Source organism: Podarcis tiliguerta (genome assembly GCF_965153285.1).
Source record: "Podarcis tiliguerta genome assembly, chromosome: Z".
NCBI classification, from domain to species: domain Eukaryota; kingdom Metazoa; phylum Chordata; class Lepidosauria; order Squamata; family Lacertidae; genus Podarcis; species Podarcis tiliguerta.
The window spans coordinates 41,070,374-41,093,110 of record NC_139553.1 but is presented as its reverse complement, the minus strand read 5'-3'; the positions used below and the strand labels follow the sequence as shown (position 1 = coordinate 41,093,110).

At 45.3% G+C, this 22,737-nt stretch overlaps 2 protein-coding genes across 5 annotated transcripts in view; both read right to left on the bottom strand.

The window, feature by feature from the left end:
* TBC1D8B (TBC1 domain family member 8B) overlaps positions 1-9,085 on the bottom strand; it is a 51,111-nt gene extending 42,026 nt beyond the window's left edge. For 2 of the 4 annotated variants that reach the window (XM_083422288.1, XM_083422287.1), the window contains exon 1: positions 4,761-7,679. Coding sequence is in view for 1 of the 4 variants with exons in the window: in XM_083422285.1 (XP_083278411.1) it covers positions 8,396-8,525 (130 nt within the window). In the remaining 3 variants the exon portion in view is untranslated. Of the gene's footprint in view, positions 1-4,760; positions 7,680-8,395 lie in introns of those variants that run through there. The other 2 variants (XM_083422285.1, XM_083422286.1) reach the window with 2 other exon arrangements.
* Positions 9,086-15,946: 6,861 nt separating this feature from the next.
* The window catches only part of RNF128 (ring finger protein 128), a 45,512-nt gene continuing 38,721 nt past the window's right edge, over positions 15,947-22,737 (bottom strand). The window contains exons 5-7 of the mRNA XM_083422346.1: positions 19,615-19,711; positions 18,992-19,160; positions 15,947-17,368 (exon numbers count right to left, since the gene is read on the bottom strand). Coding sequence (XP_083278472.1) covers positions 17,250-17,368; positions 18,992-19,160; positions 19,615-19,711 — 385 coding nt within the window. The 3' untranslated portion in view covers positions 15,947-17,249. The remainder of the gene's footprint in view (positions 17,369-18,991; positions 19,161-19,614; positions 19,712-22,737) is intronic.

Here is a 22,737-nt window from a genome sequence, read left to right as displayed (position 1 = left end):
ATGGTACTAGTCCATGTTTCCCAGAATGCAGAACTCCCAAAGGCAGCTTCTTACGGCAACGTCTCGGGAAAAGGAAGTGTTCTTGAAACACCAAAACATGCTCCGTATCAAATCAAGAGGGGCGACATTTCGTCAGCATGAAAAGGCGGCTTGCAAATTACCTCGCAAACTTATGCACTGCCTCTTTCCCTCACACATGCCTGCTTCAGCAAAGGGAGGAAAACCAACTGAAGTTGACAGAAACTTTCCTGTTTGCCTGGGCAACAAATGATTGAAAATGGCATGGTGGTGGGTTTGCCAGGCAAGCTGTTCATTGAGCAATCTATCCTGATTTGCTGGCGCAGAGGTCAGACTTGTCCACATCAGTCAATAGTTTATCCTGTACTCTTTAGTTTATTCCAGAGGCTCCCAAACTTATTTGGTCTACTGCCCCTTTTTCAGAAAGAAAGAAAGAAATTACTCAGTGCCCTCCTGGAAATCTACTTTCTTTAAGTAAACAAAAAGAAATAATAATAATAATAATAATAATAATAATAATAATAATAATAATAATAATAAATTTTATTTATACCCCGCCCTCCCCAGCCAAAGCTGGGCTCAGGGCGGATAACAACAATCAAAACAATCCAACATTCTAAAAACCTTTCACCATAAAAATCAATCAAAAACAAATTGATGGCAACCATCAAGCAAGACCCTGTGCAGATTGCCAGAGGAGGGGGTCAGGCTGCACCCTGACCAAAGGCCTGGTGGAACAACTCTGTCTTACAGGCCCTGCGGAAAGATGTCAGGTCCCTAGTCTCTTGTGACAGAGCGTTCCACCAGATTGGAGCCGCAGCCGAGAAAGCCCTGGCTCTAGTTGAGGCCAGCCTAACCTCTCTGAGGCCTGGGACCTTCAGGATGTTTTATTTGCAGACCGTAGGTTTCTCTGTGGGGCATACCAAGAAAGATGCAGCGTTCTTTTTATGTACCAATATTTCTACCTATGTCCTAGTAGAGAAAGATGTTGTAAATACGACACCTTGAAACTTGAAGTTATACATTTTTAAAAAAATTAAAATCTAATCATAGTAAGATTTGCATTGCACACAGAAAATTAAAGTAACGAAGGATAATATTAAAATAAAAATCCCTGCAACGGGGTGAGCTCCCGTTGCTCGGTCCCTGGCTCCTGCCAACCTAGCAGTTCGAAAGCACATCAAAGTGCAAGTAGATAAATAGGTACCACTCTGGCGGGAAGGTAAATGGCATTTCCATGCGCTGCTCTGGTTCGCCAGAAGCAGCTTAGTCATGCTGGCCACATGACCCGGAAGCTGTATGCCGGCTCCCTCGACCAGTAAAGCGAGATGAGCACCGCAACCCCAGAGTTGGCCACGACTGGACCTAATGGTCAGGGGTCCCTTTACCTTTACCTTTTAACATTTCTGGAATCCGACTGAATCCCTCTCAGAAAATTATTCATGGAGGAGAATGGTTACCAGTCACAATGTCTCTGTTCTGCCTCCACTGTCAGAGGTATAGACGTTTCTGAACACCAACTGCTTGGAAATGGCAGGAGGGAAAAGTGCTCTTGCGCTCGTGTCCTGTTTGCTGGCCTCCCACAGAAATCTGGAGGCTGTCCAAGTGGCTACATGCCCATTATAGTAAGTTCTAAGTGGTAGTCCATGTTTGCTTTTAACCTATGGTTTGTAAGAGTAATCATCAGGTTGTCCTCTAAGATGTTGTTGGGACTACAACTCCCATCATTCCTGACCACTTGCCATCAGAAGACAGTACATTCTGCTAGCTCATTGCTTTGTGTGTGTGGGCAAGTCAACTAATCATAAGACTTTCACTCAACCAACCAATAGTTTGATTAAAACTACATGTGAGGGGGAAAAGGGGTGGGGGGTGGGGAAAGCATATTTTGCACACATGCGAATGCAGAAGCCATAATTTTGGAAAAAGGTAATTCTATTTCCCCTCACATCTTCCTTTAAAAAACTTTTAATAGATTAGATCTGATTTGGGGAACCTTTTAAAAATCAATTGCAGAATGTTTTCAATAGATCAATCCATTGAGTAAGTAGAGGATATATCCCTAAGTCAGTGTTTCTCAAATTTGGGTCGCTAGCGGTTGTTGGGACTACAATGCCCATCATCCCTGATGACCTGCCCTCCTTCACTGCCCTAAGTGAAATTGAAATAACTTCTGTGGGTGCCAAATGAAGACTACTCAACTTTTGCCTGAATCAGAGGTGGGGGGAAATGTGAGCCTCCAGATTTTGGATCCCAACTCTCATCAGCCCCCAGACAGCAAGCTCGGGAATAATGGGATTCCAACGGTATCCCCCACAACCTCAGGCCTATACACTGACTCTGTCTCACACAACATACTTACCAATGAAAAAATTGTACAGAGGGAATAATTAAAAGATGCGATGTTATTTTCTTTAAGTCCCAGAACTGAAGATCCTATATTAATATAGAGGGTATGGATTTTGGCAGAAAGCATTTGCACTGATTACCGGATAACCGCCTTTCACCAGATAAAAACACAGTTTCTAACTGCAATATTAGTCATAAAGCAAAGGGGGGGGGGGATCTCCGTGACTCAAAGCTAGCTACAGTGCTTCCAGCTAAATTATTCTTTCTACATCCCCTTTGGCACTATTCAATATAAAACAAACGGCAAACTCCAAGATCCTGGCCTCACACCAACAGGCAAGCTCATTAAAGTTTCAAAAGCGCGGAGTAAAATATCATAGCCAAAGCCAAAAAGCGACGCTAGCAAGTGTGTCTGTACGTGTGCATATGTATGTGTATAATGCATTTGTGATCATTATGTTACCTGAGATAAACGGTTGCTTTATTAAGGTTCATGCTCTGGGTGAGTCTCATCAGCCTTGCAAATGCCCACTTGCCCGGCAGCCTGTGGTGGGTATTAATTGCTTCCAGGCATAGAAGAGAGTTTGTCCATTAGAAAAGGACAGGTTCCTACCCCTCCCCAACCCACACCCTATTACAGGCCATCAATCTGCTACAAATGACTAACGCAAGCGTAGGTGGCCGTGCCGATGGGCTGGTGACGCCTTTGGACGGATCCGCATAGCAGGCATAACCCTATGCACGTGGCGATTGCAAGGACAAAAACGGGGCAACTGCTTATAGGAAGCACAGCACACAAGCAAGATGCATGTGGCCCAGTTCAACAGCCTCCTGGGGGTTGCATCAGCAGCAGAAGCAAGCCATTTTTTTCTGACAAAGCATGCTGCTGCTGCCTCACTCAAACAACCACCTGCTTTGAGAGCAGGTGTTATGCAGTGGATTAAGGTTGAAAGCCAGGAAGAACTGGGCCATTAGTTGCAAACTCTGTGACAGCTTCAGGGCGCACCCCCCCCCCCAAACAAACAGAGAAGGCAATATTGGCTTACTGGAAACTGCCTCAGACCAGGTAAGACTCTTTGTGCAGGTAGCTCAGGTTGTACCCCGAGATTGGCAGCAGCTCTCCGGGACTGCAGGCAGAGGGCGGTTTTCCACATCACCTGCAACCTGATCTTTTCTTTTAAAAGAACAAGTTGATTTTTTTTAATTTTTTTTGAGATGTACAGATAAAGGTAAAGGTAAAGAGACCCCTGACCATTAGGTCCACTCGTAGCTGACTCTGGGGTTGCAGCGCTCATCTCGCTTTACTGGCCAAGGGAGCCGGCGTACAGCTTCCGGGTCATGTGGCCAGCATGACTAAGCCGCTTCTGGCGAACCAGAGCAGCGCGCGGAAACGCCGTTTCTCTTCCCGCCAGAGCGGTACCTATTTATCTACTTGCACTTCAACGTGCTTTTGAACTGCTAGGTTGGCAGGAGCAGGGACCGAGCAACGGGAGCTCACCCCGTCGCGGGGATTCAAACCGCCGACCTTCTGAACGGCAAGCCCAAGGCTCAGTGGTTTAGACTACAGCGCCACCCGCGTCCAATGTACAGATAGTTAGCCCTAATATAGAGCAGCTTTCTCTTTAACCTATGACTAATGGTTCCTTGGGTTTGAACCAGAAGCTGTAGCTGGAGAAGAACGATGGCGACTGGAACAATTGGTCATAAGCTTGTTGCTTAAAACATTGCACAGGCTGCCAATTTGCTAACATGCCAAGTTCCAACACTGTTGAAGGTAAACGAATTCCCGTAACAACCTTGGACCACATTGTCTGGGGGAATCCCTTTCCCCAGTATAGATGGCCTGATCACTACAATTGTTAGAATAGGCCTTCTAACTGTCCTGCAGCCTGTGCAGATCCATCTGGAGACAACCAGGAGAAAGGTCCCCCCCCCCCCCGTGTTGGCGCCCACCTTTTGGAATAAAGTCCCAAGGCGACCTTGCTTAGGCTTCGACTCAGAATGGGGAACATGCGCCTCTCCAGACTCCAAGTCCCATCATTCCCAACTACTGGCCAGGCAGGCTGGGGCTGATGGGAGTTGGAGTTCAACAGCATCCAGAGTAGTGCAGGTTCCCCATCTGTGGTTTAGATGCTCGTTCAATACTTATTTACTCAAGTATTTGATGCCACTGTTCATCTACTCTGGATAATTTGCATTTTCTGGTTTTACTGTACTGGCCTTAAGGAGATAAGTTTGCACACTTGCCTGGGATGTAAGGCAGTGGTATAAAAATGAATTATGAATAAACAAACAAACAAATAAACCTTTGCAATGTACTGAATGGGGCTGGCATTTCTTCTGAACCAGCATGTTTAGCAAGTATGTGCTGGGGTGTGCGCGATGTAACTTACTTTTAGCACCACAGTCAGGCCATCCTGAGTCTATACGCTGCTTTTGCTTCTCAACATGCTGTTTCTGTTGCGGATGCAATCCCTAGGACGCAACTGAACCGGGGCACAGGTATTTAGGCAGTAATCTCACCTGCAGGCTTTCCAGTGGGGAGGGCTATACCCCAAACATAGGTAACATACTGCCTTATGCTGAGTAAAGACCATTGGGCCAACTTAGCTGAGCATCACCTACACTGACCGGCAGCTGATCTCCAGGGTCTCAGGAGGGAGTCTCTCTCAGCCTTACCTGCAAACTGAACCTGGGATCTTCTGCATGCTGAGCTTGAGCTACAGCTCAGCACAGAGGCAGAGGCATTTCCGCAGAGGAAGCTCCAAGTTCATTCTCCTCCACGCGTGATGAGCCGCTGCAGCTGCTGACCCTACTGGTCCATGCAACAAACTAATGGGTGGCAGGCAAGCAGCCAGGCAGATTGACAAAAGAAACACATTTCCCCCCCACACAATGCATAATCAGCTCATGGAATTTCACCAGCACCAACTTAGATGGCCAGTAACTCTTTTGTGTGTGCTTTTTTGAAGTGTTCATCAAACTGAAGAGGGGGCGGGGATTCAATTATTAAAGGCTCTTTGCTTTGTTAGCTTAATTGACCCTTCACATTCAGTGGCCATGTATCTCTGAACTCACCAGGTGCTGGGGAAGAACATGGACAGTCATCAACATCATGTCCAGAACACGGGAACAGAACACTGAATTAGATGCAGGCGGGGTTTTTTTAATCAGGGCAGGGAATGTGAAGCCTGGGGGCTGGTGGAGGCCCTCCATCCATCTCCATTTGTATCCTTAGATCAATCTCAAGACCCTGACTGGTCCGGCTTCACACCACAAGTGCTTTTTTGCCTGGCTGGAATCACAGGATTGAAGAGTGGGAAGGGACCCACGAGGGTCATCGAATCCAACCCCATGCAATACAGAAAGAACTTTTGCCCAACGTGGGGCTAAGATTAAGAGTCTCAGCTTCTTGCTTCCTGGGATGAATGATGGAGTGCGTGAAAAAACTAGCCTACCATGCAAAGTTAAAATGCACTCAACTTCTCCACACCTGCATGTGGCCCTTGAAGGATATTTCAGAAGGGTATGTTTCCTGCAGGCTAGACAAGGATTCTCTGCCCTTAGTTTTTGTTATCCTTCAGTCCCTGTTCCACACTGTAACTAATCCTCAGTACACACAACTGAAAAAAAGATGCAACTGGAAAATTGCTTTCCCTGCCTCCATTTGCCTCTCCTTTCTCTGTGGTTTGTCCTACAGCAAACATTCAGATTGTAAATGCCTTGGGGCAGGGGCCTGCCCTCTTGTGCTTTGTGGAACTGCCATGCAGAATTGAAGACACACTTATGAGTAGTTATAACAGGAGTTTTAAATGTTGCTTCGAGCTCATTTGGAAAAGCGAGGAAAGCGTAATGACAGGAACAGCAACAATCAAACAGAACGAACAACAATTAAGAAGAATTTCGCCTGACCAAGAGAAGCAATTTACTCTACACAGCTATTATGAAAAATTGTCTCACCCCTTATATACTCAATCAACCACCATGTTCTGTAGGTGAGGGCCTCCTGCAGACACCAGGTCTTATCAGGGGATACATTCCACAAAATGTAGGAGCAGGGTCTTTAGTGTAGTGGCTCCTACTTGGTCGGTAGAGAAGACGACTTAATTTCATGGCCATGGGTTCGAGCCCCATGTTGGGTGAAAGATTCCTGAATTGCAGGGGGCTGAACTAGATGACCCTTATGGTCCCTTTCAACTCAACAATTCTATGAATTTTCTTCGCTTGACTATTCAGCGGACACTGTCTTTTTGGCACCTGCTGAAGACCTTCTTCCAACAAGCCTTTTAATAGCAGAGTTCCCTCCCCAGACTGCATCTGTATTGGAATGGCTTTTAGATGTTTCTATTGTTTTATCGCTTGTTTGTTTACCACCCTGGGCTCCTTGGGGAGAAAGAGTGGGGTATACATTTAATAAATGAATGAATAAAAGCATAGGAACCCTTGTCCTCACTTAGAATCAGGGGTTACCAGGTATTCTTTTATTTTGTTCATTTGTTTGCTTTGCTTCCTAGGTGTTTTAAGAGCTGCCATGCTATGGAAAACGCCAGCAACAGAATCTATTCTTGACCCGGAGATGCAGAAATGGGGGGAAACTTCGGCTGCCCACTGCGACCTTTCACACATCTCTGCAAGAAACCAGTTGCCTGCCCATTATTATTATTATTACTACTATTATTAAGAAGGTGGCGACACCCCGTGGTCATCTTAGCAAGCTAGAACTTTTAAGCACACCAGAACACAGCCAGTTAAAAATGATGGCAGCAGCAACACCATACCAAGCTGAGAACTAGAAAGTGTTTTCTTTTGCAAAGGTTTGCTAATCTGCTCCCTCCTGTGCTCTTAAATGCACCTGCTTCTCGAGACATTAGCAGGTAAGCAAGCTTTTATCCCACAGTCCAAAAGCTTCACCTGCTGGTCTCTTCACTTCAAGGGCAAAAAGGCGGTACCAGGCTCAGAGTGGACAAGAGGCAGAATAAAACACTGATTCACACCAAGCTAGTTAAAACCTACGGAACTGACTGCCACAAAACACTGCAAATAGCCAATAAATTATACTGTTCCCCCCACATTTTTTTTAAGAAAGTAGATTAATTCAGAGGTGGTCCCATGGAGCCTCCAACTTCGGCAGCAGTATACCTCTTGAACAGCAAGTGCTTGAGACATACTATATAGAAAACCATTAGCCACAACAGTTGCATAGAGCTTCCCTGTTCAGGAGTAGTCAGTAACCTCTCGCAACTACCAGATGATGGCTTTGAACCCTGCTTCTGGGCTTTTCCTAAAAATATCTGAATGGCTACTGCTGGAAACAATATGCAGGGCATAACGAGGTGTTGCATTAGGCCATGTGTAGGGGAACCTTTGGTCTTCCAGATGTCGATGAACTACAGCTCCCACCATTCCTGGCTGCTGCCCTTATTTGCTGGGGCTGGTGTAAGTTGAAGTTCAGCAACATCTGGAAGATGAAAGAACCCCCCACTCCACCCCGCATATGGACTAGACTGGTCCTTTGGGCAGATTCATAGGTGGGACTGTTTTTGCCTTCCTGGACAGCTGACCACCTCATCTGCACTCAGAACCCCACCAAAGCCAGGGTGCAAAAACAACTGGTGTGGAGAAGCGGACTAGGGCACCTCGGGGCCAAGGGTTCGAATCCCCCCTGCATGTCTAAGTATCTTTCAGCACTAATCTACCTGCCTCTCCAAGGTGCTTGTTGGAATCAAATCAGGTGTGGAGGGAAAGACCCATACCCGGATCTCACCCTAGGGCTCACCTGGTGTGCGGCTTTAGCTCTCAGCCTAACCTACCCCTCAGGGCTGTTGTGAGGACACGGCGCGCGTGGGGAGGGGGGAAGGGGAAAGGGAGGGAGAAGACCCGAGTTGAAATCCCAGCTTGCCCTTGCAGGCGCAAAGCAATAACTCTCAGTCTAGCCCGGGCTCCCTCGCAGGGTTGTTGTGAGAATGCAAGGGAGGAATCTAACCGGGAGGGGCGGAAAAGAGGGAGAGGGAGGGAGCCGCTGCCTTACCGGTGAGCCCTCCTCCGCCTTCCTCCCCACAGCCTCTCCTCCTCTGCAGGACGAAGTACCGGTTGGAGCGCTCCAAGACCCACAGCTTCAGCGCGTTCTTTAGCAGCACCTCCTCGGGATTCAGCCACATTATTGCTGCTTGCAGAGGCAGCTCCGCTCAGCCTTCCATGCCCGCCTCCCGCGCTGCGCGCTGCTCCTCCCGGGCTCCCACGTACGCAGACAGCCAGCCAGAGGCTCCCCGGGAGAGGCAGAGGGAGGGGGCGGGCAGGCGCGCGCGAGCTGCCCGCTGGGGACTGTAGTTCCAAAGACTGCTCCTCTCCACGCCGTGCGCCTCCGTGGCGCACTACAAGCCCCGGCAAGCCTTGCGCAGCCAGCTTCCCCCCCCCCCGGGCTGCTGCCTCTCCTCTAAGGGGCTGGCCGCCTTTGCCTTGACAGCTGGAGAGTTGGGGAGGGAAGGTTCCCCCCCCCCGCCACCGCACCCCAGCTCCCTCCCTGCTGCTTCTGTTTGTTTTCAAAAAGTGGCCGACTTCTGCGGTTTGTTTCTTGGCTGAAGCCTTCCGGGGAGCGTTGGCCAACTCCGATGAGGTGGTTAAGTTTGCCCCCCACCATGCACGTCCCACGACATTGGCAGGGCTGGATCGTGTGCAGAGGAGGGCGCCCCAGATGGTCAAGGGTGTGGATACCAAGCCTGATGAGGAATGGTTGAAGGAGCTGGGTGTGTTTAGCCTGGATAAGAGGAGACTGAGAGGAGATAATGATAGCCACCTTGAAATATATTAAGGGCTGTCACATGGAGGAGGGAGCATGCTTGTTTTCTCCTGTTCTGGAGGGTGGGACTTGAACCAATGGCTTCAGGCTGCAAGAAAGGAGATTCCGACGAATAGGAATAACTTTCTGACAGTCAGAGCTGCTCCGCAGTGGAACAGACTCCCATGACAGGTGGTGGGCAATCCTTCATGGGAGGTTTTCAAACAGAGGTTAGCTGGTCATCTGTCTTGTTCTCTTTTTTGTTATTACTTGTAAGATGTGGTATTGTTCACTTGCAAAAACCCAATAATTATACAGTGGGGGTGCGAACGGGATCCGTTCCGGAGACCCATTCACATCCTGAAGCGAACGTAAGACGCGACTATGCATCTGCGCGTGTGCAGGTCGCGTTTTGCCACTTCCGTGCACGCGCATTACGTCATTTTGAGTGTCTGCGCATGTGTGAGCGGCGAAACCCATAAGTAACACGTTCCGTTACTTCTGGGTCGCTGTGGAGCGCAACCCGAAAATATTTAAGCTGAACCGTATTCATCCCAAGGTATGACTGTATTAAAAATTAGCCCACACTTTTATGTCTTTATTATTATTATTATTGCCTTTATATCCCACCTTTACTCCAAAGAGCTCAAGGTGACATATTCCCCCCCCCCCCATTTTGTCCCTCACAACCAGGGGTGCATGCACACAATTTGAATGGCAATGCCCATCCACTTTTGGGGAGGGGGGGGCAGCTGAAGACCCCTTGGCCCCTAGGAGCTGGCTCCTATGCTCACAACAGCATGTAAGGTAGGCCACACATTCTAGTCATAAGGAATCTAGTCCAACCCACACCATTGAAGGATGTCTGCTGCCAGTAATAATAACCCTGCTGACCTAAGAGCAAAGGCCACCTCGTTTAGCATTCTCTCCCCCCAAACAGTCCTTTCCCTGCTTGTGGCTGTCCTCCATGATATTTCATTGAAGGGCCATATTTTCTCACGTATAATCTTCTGAGGGGGCCACACAGCAATGGTGGGCAGTGCCAGCAAATGCAACCTCTGCCCATTGGTCTTCTAACTGGTGATTCCGGGTCTGCTATTCAGTATTCCAGATTGCCATTCAATATACAGTAAAATATCAATAAATTGGTTCCCAAGTGCATGTCTGAAAGCGGCTACAGTGGTACCTCAGGTTACATGTGCTTCAGGTTACAGACTCAGCTAACCCAGAAATATGACCTCAGGTTAAGAACTTTGCTTCAGGATGAGAACAGAAATCGCGCAGCGGCGGCGCGGTGGCAGCGGGAGGCCCCATTAGCTAAAGTGGTGCTTCAGGTTAAGAACAGTTTCAGGTTAAGAACGGACCTCCAGAACGAATTAAGTACTTAACCCGAGGTACCACTGTACTGGGTCTGAGAAAGTTGAAGATACCTGCATTTAGACTACCCTCCAGCCATGCAGGCATGCAAGCCACCAGGTTTAGCCACAGCACTTGAGAGCATGGAGCATGCCCGCTGAAGGTTGCATCCTGGGGAGAGCCTCAAGGGCTAGAGAGGCCCATATTAGTGGGGCAGGAGAGCTGAAAATAATGCCAATATTTTTCACTTCTGGCAACCAATGTGCCCCCTTTGGTTTCAGATAGTATGTGGTAAGCAGAGTCTAAAAAGCCATAATAGACATAATATAATGATGGCTGACTGGGAACAGTTATGGACCACCGGTATGAAATTTACGGCATGTAGTGCCTTTAGAGAGAATATTATGAAAATGATATACAGGTGGTACATGACACCAGTCAAGCTAGCAAAAATTTACAATTTGCCCGATAATAAATGTTGGAAATGTAAAGAAACTGAAGGTACATTCTTTCACCTTTGGTGGACGTGCCCAAGGATTAAGATCTTTTGAGAAATGATTTATAATGAAATGAAAAAGGTATTTAAATATACTTTCCTCAAGAAACCAGAGGCCTTTCTCCTGGGCATGGTCGGATAGAAAGGATAGAACTTTTTTTATGTATGCCACAACAGCAGCAAGAATACTGATAGCGCAGTATTGGAAGACACAAGAATTATCCACCGTGGAAGAATGGCAGATGAAGGTGATAGACTACATGGAACTAGCAGAAATGACCGGCAGAATCCGAGACCAGGGAGAAGATCAGGTGGAAGAAGATTGGAAGAAATTTAAAGACTATTTACAGAAATATTGTAAAATTAGTGAATGTTAGAATGATGCTGGATTTAAGCTAAGTGGCTTATAGTAAAAAAGCTATGAAGTCTATGGAAAAATAGTGGTAAAAGAGAGGGAAGGGTAAAGCCAAAATATTAAGATAAAAATTGAGATGAAAGTAAATGAGGGAAAGGATTTGCTGAACGAACAATGGAAATGGAATACAAAGGAGGGAGGTACGGGGAAGTCCAGGAAAAAAGCTAAAGCAAGTTTTTTCTTTGTAAGATGAAGCTGCTTTTAACTGTTGTTATTTTGTGTGTGTGTGTGTGTGTGTTTTTTTTTATATGCTAATGTGTCTTTTTTTCTTTATTGTATTTTTTTCTTTTTTGTTCTTTATTGTCTTGTTTATATTATACCATGAAAACTTAATAAATATTAAATTAATAAAAAAAAAGAACGGACCTCCGGAACAAATTAAGTATTTAGCCCGAGGTACCACTGTACTGGGTCTGAGAAGGTTGAAGATACCTGCAGTTAGACTACCCTCCAGCCATGCAGGCATGCAAGCAACCAGGTTAGCCACAGCACTTGAGAGCATGGAGCATGCCCACTGAAGGTTGCATCCTGGGGAGAGTCTCAAGGGCTAGAGAGGCCCATATTAGTGGGGCAGGAGAGCTGAAAATAATGCCAATATTTTTCACTTCTGGCAACCAATGTGCCCCCTTTGGTTTCAGATAGTATGTGGTAAGCAGAGTCTAAAAAGCCTGGGACACAAATTTTCACTGCCCTCTAGTGGCTATGGTGGCTCATTTACCAGAATTAATGTATTTAGTGTTAATTCTGGAAGTATATACAGTGGTACCTTGGGTTAAGTACTTAATTCGTTCCGGAGGTCCGTTCTTAACCTGAAACTGTTCTTAACCTGAAGCACCACTTTAGCTAATGGGGCCTCCTGCTGCTGCCGCGCCGCCGCCGCACGATTTCTGTTCTCATCCTGAAGCAAAGTACTTAACCCAAGGTACTATTTCTGGGTTAGCTGAGTCTGTAACCTGAAACGTATGTAACCCGAGGTACTACTGTACTCAATTCTGACCAAACTAAGCCTCCTAGAGCAAAAATACATTGGGGGGTAGGGGCTTAGTTTGGTCCGAATCAAGTATACACACTAAATACAGTGGTACCTCGGGTTACATACGCTTCACGTTACAGACTCCGCTAACCCAGAAATAGTACCTCGGGTTAAGAACTTTGCTTCAGGATGAGAACAGAAATCGTGCTCTGGCGGTGCACCACTTCTGGTAAATGAGCCACCATAGCCACTAGAGGGCAGTGAAAATTTGTGTCTCAGCTTTTTAGACCCCTTAACCATGGTGGCGCTGTGGGTTAAAGCCTCAGTGCCTAGGGCTTGCCGATCGAAAGGTCGGTGGTTTGAATCCCCGCGGCGGGGTGCGCTCCCGTTGTTCGGTCCCAGCGCCTGCCAACCTAGCAGTTCGAAAGCACCCCCGGGTGCAAGTAGATAAATAGGGACCGCTTACTAGCGGGAAGGTAAACGGCGGTCCGTGTGCTGCGCTGGCTCGCCAGATGCTGCTTCTCACGCTGGCCACGTGACCCGGAAGTGTCCTCGGGCAGCGCTGGCCCCCGGCCTCTTAAGTGAGATGGGCGCACAACCCTAGAGTCGGACACGACTGGCCCGTATGGGCAGGGGTACCTTTACCTTTACCTTTACCCATGCACTATCTGAAACCAAAAGGGCACATTGGTTGCCAGGTGTGAATTGTTCTTTCCAGCTCTCCTACCCCAGTATATCGCCATATTTGGCTCCCAGATGTGATGTTCCCCCACCCCTAGGCTAGAACTCCGGATTAGGCCTAGGAGACCAGAGTTCAAGTCCTGACTCAGAAAAAATGCGCACTGCATGATGTTGGGGCCAGTCGCTGTTCCACAGCTTAACCTACCTAGATGAGGATGGAGAGAACCATGTACAATTCCTTGTCGTAAAAGTGGGATACGAATGTATTAGTAAGTAAATAATCCCTTTTAAACATCATCTAAGGAGGCATCAGCCATGGGTGGCAACAAATTCCATAGCCTTTGTGTGCGTGCGAAGGCCTCCCTAGTGTCCTGAAGCTTCTTGCTTAGATATTTTAAGGCAGAGGCATCCTGCCAGAAAACAACTTGGGCACCTTATTTCCTTTGGGGGAAGAAAAGGCCAGAGCACATTGAGAAAGTGTGGACAGGAGTTCAAAACCTTGTTCAACCACCCAAAGGCTGAGTGGGGTTTAGCATCAGGCCATGGCCATGTCGCTCTCTCTCAACTTAACCCACCTCAGAGGAAATATTTCTAGGACAGGGTTTATTCCACTTTATCCCGAGCCTAATGGAAGAAGGGTATTAGAAAAGCAGCTAAGTGAAGGAGTTAAGTATAAATAAATTTTAAGGTTTTGATGGTAAGATAATGTTAAAATAAATTAAGATAATTAAATGACAGAAAGCAGTGAAAGAGGGAAAGGATTTGCTGATATAGTTAATAACTGGAATACAAAAAAGGGGGTGTGGGGAGGTCGAGGAAATAAGTTAATGAAAGATAAGGATAAATATTGGATGTGTTTTTAATTGTTTTTCTTTTTTTTGTTTTTATGTTTGAGAACCGAGGTACCACTGTACACGCTTAATCATATTAAATGTTGACGCAGTGCAAAATTCTGTACTTTAAAAAATGAAACCTAAGAGCTTGTGAGTTGTCTAAATACTTTTAGGGTCACTGGCAGAAACACTGGAAGGTAGAACAGCTTACCTAGGCAACTAAGAACAACATACATTTTCCTCCCCTCACACCCCAAAGGAAGTCTTTTAAAATAAGAACAGTGAAAACTTAACATGCAAGGTAAAAGTCCTGGGATATATCTGACCATTAAAACAGCACCACCACACCCACCAAAACAAGAAACCACCAACACCAATGCCTCAAGTTTTTGCATCAAGGTGCTGCTGAGCAGGTCTCTAAACCTTGGCATGGTTTATTTGGAAGGTAATTTAATACCTGCTTTCACAATCTACTGGGAAGTCCCATTTCACTAATCCTTCTTTTGAAACATACCAGCTACTTCCTCTTTCATCCGTGCTTGTGGCATCCTAAGTGCAATAGGAGGAGCCCAGTGGTTGGTTTTTTTAAAGCGAAAGCAGTATCAGTGATCTTATGGCAACAGCAAGCCAGACATGCCCTCCTTTTGCAAGTGAAGCTAGCAATTTTGCAACAAGGTGCATCTCCCCGCCCCCCAAAGCAACCATTTAGCAACTCACTTTACTAGCAGAGTTAGATTTCTCCAACCTTTTAAACTAATGGACCATTAGGCCTGGATGTTGCTGTGGATTTCCCCACGTGAACCGTTATGTTAGCTTACCTTTGTTCTTGACACTATATAGTGTTTCAAGGCCCAGTAATTACAGAGAAAGTTAATCAGTTTGCAGCAACATGATTTACAAAAAGAGCAATTCCAATTCAAGCACCAAAATTAGTAATTTGTTAGATTTACAGCCTACACCATCCTAAAGATGCATAACACAGGGGTATAATCTCCAGCAAAACAAGTTAATGTCCATCATATGAAGTAATCTCTTTACACCTGTCTTTGGACTGATTTTCAGGGGCTACTACATAAGGGGCTGCATCTCCCAGGTGGATTTTCCTGAATAACTCTCGCATGTTAGCATGGGGTACAGACATTTCTGTCCCAAAGGGGCCAGAGGGGTGGACCAGAACTGGAAAAAGGCACTGCTGGCCACAAAGCCTACCCAGGCCAGCAGTGGGTGTTGAATCTAGGGGTATCTCAAGCTGCCAAGCTGCTCCTTCCAAGGGAACGCAACCCTGTCCAAAAGAGGCTATCTCCTGGATGCAACAACTCAGGTCCATAACAGCTGTCCCTTCAGGATCAAGTACAAGTGGTTAGGCAACTGAGCCTTCTCCCATCCAATATCATTAATATATATATATATTCACCCTTAATATAGTCCTCATAACAGTAGCATCTTGCTATCTGTTATCTCCCTGTTGCAGCTGTGCCAGTTAGTCTCTCTCCATTGCTGAAGGCACACAAGTCTTACATACTTGAGATTATTACACATTAAGTAACGCGGGTGGCGATGGGACGCGGGTGGCGCTGGGACACGGGTGGCGCTGTGGGTAAAACCTCAGCGCCTAGGGCTTGCTGATCGCATGGTTGGCGGTTCGAATCCCCGCAGTGGGGTGAGCTCCCCTCTTCCGGTCCCAGCTCCTGCCCACCTAGCAGTTCAAAAGCACCCCTAAGTGCAAGTAGATAAATAGGGACCGCTTTATAGCGGGAAGGTAAACTGCATTTCCGTGTGCTGCTCTGGTGCCGGCTTGCCAGAGCAGCTTCGTCATGCTGGCCACGTGACCCGGAAGTGTCTCCGGACAGCGCTGGCCCCCGGCCTCTTAAGTGAGATGGGCGCACAACCCCAGAGTCGGACACGACTGGCCCGTACGGGCAGGGGTACCTTTACCTTTAAGTTAACAAGATGGAGGTTATTTAACACTCTTAACCTTCTGAGGTTCCCCATGATGATGATGGTGGTGATGCTGATGTCATTCAAAGAGAGTTAGACTCTGAGACAAACCTGCTTATAACACAACTGCTTTTATTTATCAAAAATAAGGGAACATCCTAAATGGGCATCAGAACAGCGTCATTTACATTTTGTATCCAACGCAGTGTTCTTGTTTTTAACAGAAATCAAATATTTACAGCTTTATTCAACATGATGCAAAAATGAGGAGGGGAAATGTACTTTTTCTCCTGTTAAAAATCAAAGCGTTAAAAAAACACAAACGAGAAAAAAAACACAAAAAAGGCCACTTCTGCTAGTGCTAGCCATTAGAAACAGAACCACAGGAGATGCAAAATAAACAATAAAGTGCATTATTCACTTTAGCGGATGAGTGGATGAAGTTCCACGCTCCATCCTAAGGCACCCTGAGTACCCCCCCACTTAGCTTCATATCCAAATTGCTGTCTCACAAATCAGAAAAAAATAATAACAAAAAGTTCACCCATTCAGTAATTGCCATCTTAGCCATGTTCTCACCCGACCAACACCATTTGGGAACATTCATTTAACTGTTCCTTCAGAACAATGGCAACAAAAATTCCCTCTGAGTTAGAAATCTTCAGCCTTCATAAAGGCTAAAAGCAGCAATATCCAAAGTGGACAGATTTCTGGGCTACGCCCGTGTGTTTGCACCAGTTAATTGTAGTCCACAGTAACCTTTGGTGAAGTGTACGACTGTATGTAGCTATTTTTTTTCCTGTATAACATGCAGATTAAAGGCATCTTAACTTTTTAGTCAAGGACAGCTCAAGCATTTTTGCAAATTTTAACCCTCAAATCCCATAGAGTAGGTGCAGAAAATTCCTGATATATTTTATAGGTACATCTGACTGGTCCCAGTAATTTAATAAATCAAGAGATGCTGCACTGACTATAAGGCCACTCTTGTGGTTTTATATATAAAAAATACTTAACCTAGGCTCATTAAAATGAAAAGAACACGCCCTACTAGTTAACTAAAAACATACGTTCATAAGAAAGCTAACTATGAGACTTAAAACAAGCTAATTCAAAACCAAAATGAAACAAATGAAATTCTACTGTATCAAAAGTAGCTGAGCTCAAATGGCTTTGTGTTAAGATTCTGTCTTCCTTGTTTGCACTTAAAAAAAACCTCCTCGCAAATCTGTACTCGAGAGTACTAAAACTAATCCCACAAGAAAATAAGTAAATGGTCAGGTCACTCAATTCAGTTGCAACCTTAAAATTTTATCTCAATATCAAAGCAAAATTGCTGCTACAACAGTCTTATCGGTTCTGTCATTGTTTGATGCTGGTTATGTCAGGTAGATAGCAGATGCTGCAAGAGCTGCTTAGGCTTTCTCTTCACGCACTTCTCCTTCGTCAGCCTCAAAACCCGGATTGTCCAGGTGTGGAAGGACATCTACAGGTGGAGGTGCAGTTGCGTTGTTCACAAGTTGCAGATTATCACCTTTTACAAAGAAAGGGAGGGGGAAATAAGTTTAGGAAAAAAAATCCCACCCAATCACAACTTACCAAGTTTATATTTTTGTGACATTTCTATGCCTTTGGAAAGTCGGTTCCAAGAAGTTATGCTAAATTGGCTCTTTTCTGAAGCTTTCAATTTGGGCTCTGTTTTGGCAACATGTCACTTTTCCACCCCACAAGTTACAAGCCCGCTAGGAGAGCATAAGTGTCACAGAGAAGGAGCAGCAAGCACTATTGAAATTTCACCAGAGGGGCCTGAGGCAAGCCAATTAACAACGGATATACAGTGGTACCTTGGGTTATATACGCTTCAGGTTACAGACTCCGCTAACCCAGAAATAGTACTTCAGGTTAAGAACTTTGCTTCAGGGTGAGAACAGAAATCGTGTTCTGGAGGTGCAACGGCAGCAGGAGGCCCCATTAGCGAAAGTGGTGCTTCAGGTTAAGAACAGTTTCAGGTTAAGAACAGACCTCCGGAACGAATTAAGTACTTAACCTGAGGTACCACTGTATCGAGTACAAGTTTTTGTTTTTTTAAAAAAAGAATGCTTAGCTATGTGAAGCTTTAAAGCAATACAAAACTAAATTGAAGCCAATATTAGAGACAATGGAATGTGCCCCTGGGGGTGAAGTCAAACTGCAGCACCAAAGTGATCTCTCCGGGGTGCCAGTCTGGGCAGTATGTCTGGAGGTCCTGGGCTGCCCAGCCAACAATACCCCCGTCTTGGCCTCGCTGATGTGGTCCAAAGGAAAGCAGAGCAATACGCTTGGCACCAGCTTGGAAACCCTATGAGATATTTCACATGTAGCACCTGTGTCCATTGAGTCCATCAGTATGACAAAGTTAACTAACAATAGAAGAAACGTGACACCTGACTGTTTTTATGTACAGTGGTACCTCGCATTACAAACACTTCGAGTTACAGACTCCGCTAACCCGGAAGTAGTACCTCAGGTTAAGAACTTTGCTTCAGGATGAGAACAGAAATCATGCGCTGGTGATGCGGTGGCAGCGGGAGGCCCCATTAGCTAAAATGGTACCTCAGGTTAAGAACGGTTTCAGGTTAAGAACGGACCTCCGGAATGAATTAAGTTTGTAACCAGAGGTACCACTGTACTTGCGATGTAGAATCAGTATTTCATCATTTTCCCAGATGCATATATAACCAGGCAACTTTTTGAGTAGTACCACCATTAGCTGTAACCCTGCCACCTTAATGCAGTATTTTTTGTCAGCAATGAAGTATTTTAAGTGGGCACAATCTGCTAAAAGAGGGAAGAGCTCCAAGGCTCATGTTGGAGGACTGAAGAGAATACACTGGAGTTTACTGGATGTGAACCTCCAGAAGGTGGCAGCAAACACTAGTATTTCTTCATCATTTTTAACGCATGCCTGCAAAAGCTTAGGGTTCACACTCCAGTGCAGATAATTTAAAAATAAATAAATAAACCATGTCCTTTATGATTGGAACAGTGAAGTATGCAATTACTAGTGATATGAATTGCACAATTGCTCTGCATTGCATTGTACTTTGTACTGTTGTTTAATGTTACCATAAAAACATAAGACTCAGAAGTGCTACTGCACAGCCATTAAAATACTTACTTTCTGAAGGGGCCACTTCCTCTTGAACCGGCTCGTCATTCCCCTGGACAGAAGCATATCCAGATGATCCTGTCTCGCTAGGATTCTCCTCATCGGTGTGCGAAGGCATGTTAGAGGGTTCGTTGGAGACAGTGGCTGGGAGAGATTCCACTCTCTCCTCTTCATCCACCTGCATCACACAGACTTAATGTCAGGGAGCCTCTACTGTAAAGATGCCACTATTTCTAACTGCCAGCTATCCTCCCACCCTTTTCATGTATCGCTGCTGTTAAGCGCTTTGCAAAAGTTGGGATGTTTTAATGCCCCACAATGTAGCTGCAAATGTATTAATTATATATAGATTTTATGACTGTAAATGACTGTTTGGGGCAGTATATAAAGAAATAACGCAAAGTTGCTCAGCGCTGACAAGCCAGCCTGGAACACAATGAGGAGATACATAAGAAATATGCATATTTTGTTCAGTAAATTGGTGGTGGAGGAATTTGTCTCACTGCACCTTTCATTGGGCCCAAATGCCTTCACAAACTTACTACAGCAGCCAAATGTTCAGTTAAGCTGCCGCCTCCTGTCTAGAAGCAGCAGCAAGCCACATGATTCTTAAGCAGGAACTGCAGAGGTACCTCAATTCCCAGTGCCTTGAGTATGTCACATTTACACATGGGGCATGTCCTGTGCTCCAGCAGCCAAGGATCAATGCACATCTTGTGGAAGAGATGACTGGAAAGGAAAACAAATATTTGTAATGTGACTTAGCAGGTTACAGTAAAACAGTGCTTGCTGAAAAAGAAGAAGTTTGAAGCGAATGACATTGTTCAGGAGTGGCCCAGAACCTCAGGTAAATACCCTAAGCCACACAAACACTAAACCATGAAGCGTTTGCCTTTTAGTGATACAGCAGCATCTTATTGGGAGAAAAGAAACTGCACAAGCTTTGTGGAATTGTGGGGAAGTGGGGAAACACGCGTAGCTAGGATGCAAACTTGTTGATACAGAACCTTGATGGGAAACTTTGGCTCCAAGTAGGGAAAGGGCTCTGTGTGCTCACATGGAGGGTGTTTTGAGTGTCTGCATGTCTGTATGACAAGACCTAGAACAAGTATAAGGGACCTCTGACCCTCCAAATGATGCTGAACTTCAACTCCCATTCTCCCTGGCCACGCACCATGCTTGCTACAGCTGATGGGAGCTGTAGTTCAGCAGCACTTGGGAGAGCCACTCCCCACCCAGAGACAGCAGAGACAAAGATGTAGGGCAGCCCACCACTAGGGAACTACAGAGGACTACTTCTACATTCTGCTTCCCTATTCAGCTTCCCACCCTTGTAGACTCTCAGTTGATACCACAGAGCTACAGAATGCCACTGCAGGCTCCTCTTCTCTGGTTCCTCTTTATGGCATTCCATGCGCCTGAAGAAAATGGTTTTGCTTTTGAAAAGTAGCCCTGTGTGCGCACGCGGGAGTGTTCATGAGTTTGCAGGTTTCCATTTCAGTTTTGATATTAATCTGCCTGCCATTTAAGGTGGTTAATCTGTCTTTAGTCCCCACTTTCGGAGCAGGACTAAAATAGCACATGCAGAATGCTAGGAGAAAATGGACTTCAGTAATATGCAAACGGGCTGACTTGCATCAGAGCATCTGAACAATTTCTCCACCCGTCAGAGGCTTCCACCGAGCTACCCACATGTTGTTAAGATGTGAAGCCATGGTCATTTTCTAAGCACTGAAAAAGTGTAATGCAGCCTTAATGTATAGCTACTTTTTTTACAAATACTACGAATGAACTGCTAATCTGTTAAAAACATTGTCTCTTTCAGATTTCGTTTATGTGCATGCACATGATTAAGGGGAGTGCAGAAGTCATTCAAGACATGTGCAACAAGTCATACACTTTGCCACAGGGTATGGTTTTGCTGACATGGTTCATCTCAGTAAGTAACATGGTACTCCTGAACTTTTGATAGCAGAGGCACACTAACACCCAAAAACTTTTACTTGTGGAATGTGCAAGAGAAAGAACAAGTTCAGTCCTTCTGTGTCTGCATTACTCATTTTCTAGGCATGCCTCCTTCTCATGGTGGGCAATTCTGCCACATCACTGCACAGGGAGTGACAGAATGATTGAGTGGCATCCAATGCAGACACACAGTAGAATTACCTTAGCTGACTGGAAGGAAGAGAATGCTACAACACTCTTGTGGCAGGCTAGTGTGCTCAACAGAGTGTGGAAGTTACTGAGTTGGCCAGTAGCTACAGGGGCAGGTTTAGGAAACAAATAATATCTGTCACTATTTAAAAGCTCTCTTTTCTACATATGGTAATTTTGTTAGTGAAAATTTTACTTAATTAAAAATTACCAAACAATTGAAGCAAGTTTTCTATTATGAACTTGCAGCTAAAATATTTACCATTCTTGAGTGCGCTCAAGGTTTTTTGATTCCTGTTTTGGTATAACCACCAATCTGCTGCCTTAATTCTCACCCCCATCAATGTCACATCTGCCAGTTCTTTTAAACATACTCAACCAAGGCCTTGTGCCCTATCGCTGCATCAAATTGTTGCTGCGATACACCAGGGATGCAACATCATTGCTCAAAGCCAACTGCTCATATAATCCTTGGTTCCTTTTAAAAGCTTAAAGCCTTAATCCTTTGAAAACATTCAAGGTCTTGGAATTAAAGCATGATAGTAAATCAGGCAGCTGTAAACCAAGTCTGAAAGTAGCTAGAGCAAAGCTAGCAGGTAAATTGTCAAGTTAGCTAAATCAGGTTCCATCTGTAAAGTGCAGTAAAAGTTGTTGTGTTTGTTGTTTATTCAGTTTATATACCACCCTTTATCTGAAGATCCCAGGTAATAATTTACATAGCATAATAATAATTTTTTAAAATCATAGATTTTTAACAGTCCCTTTTAAAAGACCATAGATTGTTTAACAGCCGAAGGAAGGCCTGGGTAAAGGGCAATGTTTTCATCTGGTGTCTAAAGTTATGAAGTCATCACCACCACCATCATGCTTTTCCTTCCCTACTCACAAACTGCCAGCAGCAAATGGGAAAAAGAAGATTAACAGGGGTTCAGGTGAACTTTTACTACTTTTTCCACAATGTGCATCCCTGAGCAACCCTGTGCTACTCATAAAATGAAGGTATGCCTTGAGCTACGGACAAGCTGCTATGTAGTATAAATGCCTCTGGCAGCAAAGCTATCTGGCTTGCCTGAAAGATTATTTGGGCTGGAAATTTTCATCATTGTGTTTTAGAAGCTAGGTTTCATCAGGAGATACAATAAAGGAAGTTCCTGAACTGCCATAAACATCACACCTATAAGAATCCTCCTTTGGGAAGACGCCCAATGATGCCAGCAAATAACTGGACTCCTATGCAAACCCAACTTGAGAGCTGTAGAAATATGAAATAAAAAGCCCTCACAATCCTACCTTTTTGCATTTACTTCCTGGCTCTCCTGGCAGAAGAACATGATTGAGAGCAGGGGAGGCCCATGCGATGCTTTCCAGATGTTGCGGGTTCTAACTATGTTCACTGAAGAGTAAGAGTGTAGTCCACAACATCTAGAGAACAACATGTTGGCAGCACCCACTGATCTAAGGCTTTGGAAAGTTAACACTAACCCTGCTCATCTGAAGAGTGGAATAAAATAAATAAAAGCCTTTACAACTTCAGGGTATATAAAGAGGGATGAAGACATGACAAAATGGTCAGAATGTTTTAGCATGAGAATGTAACTGGG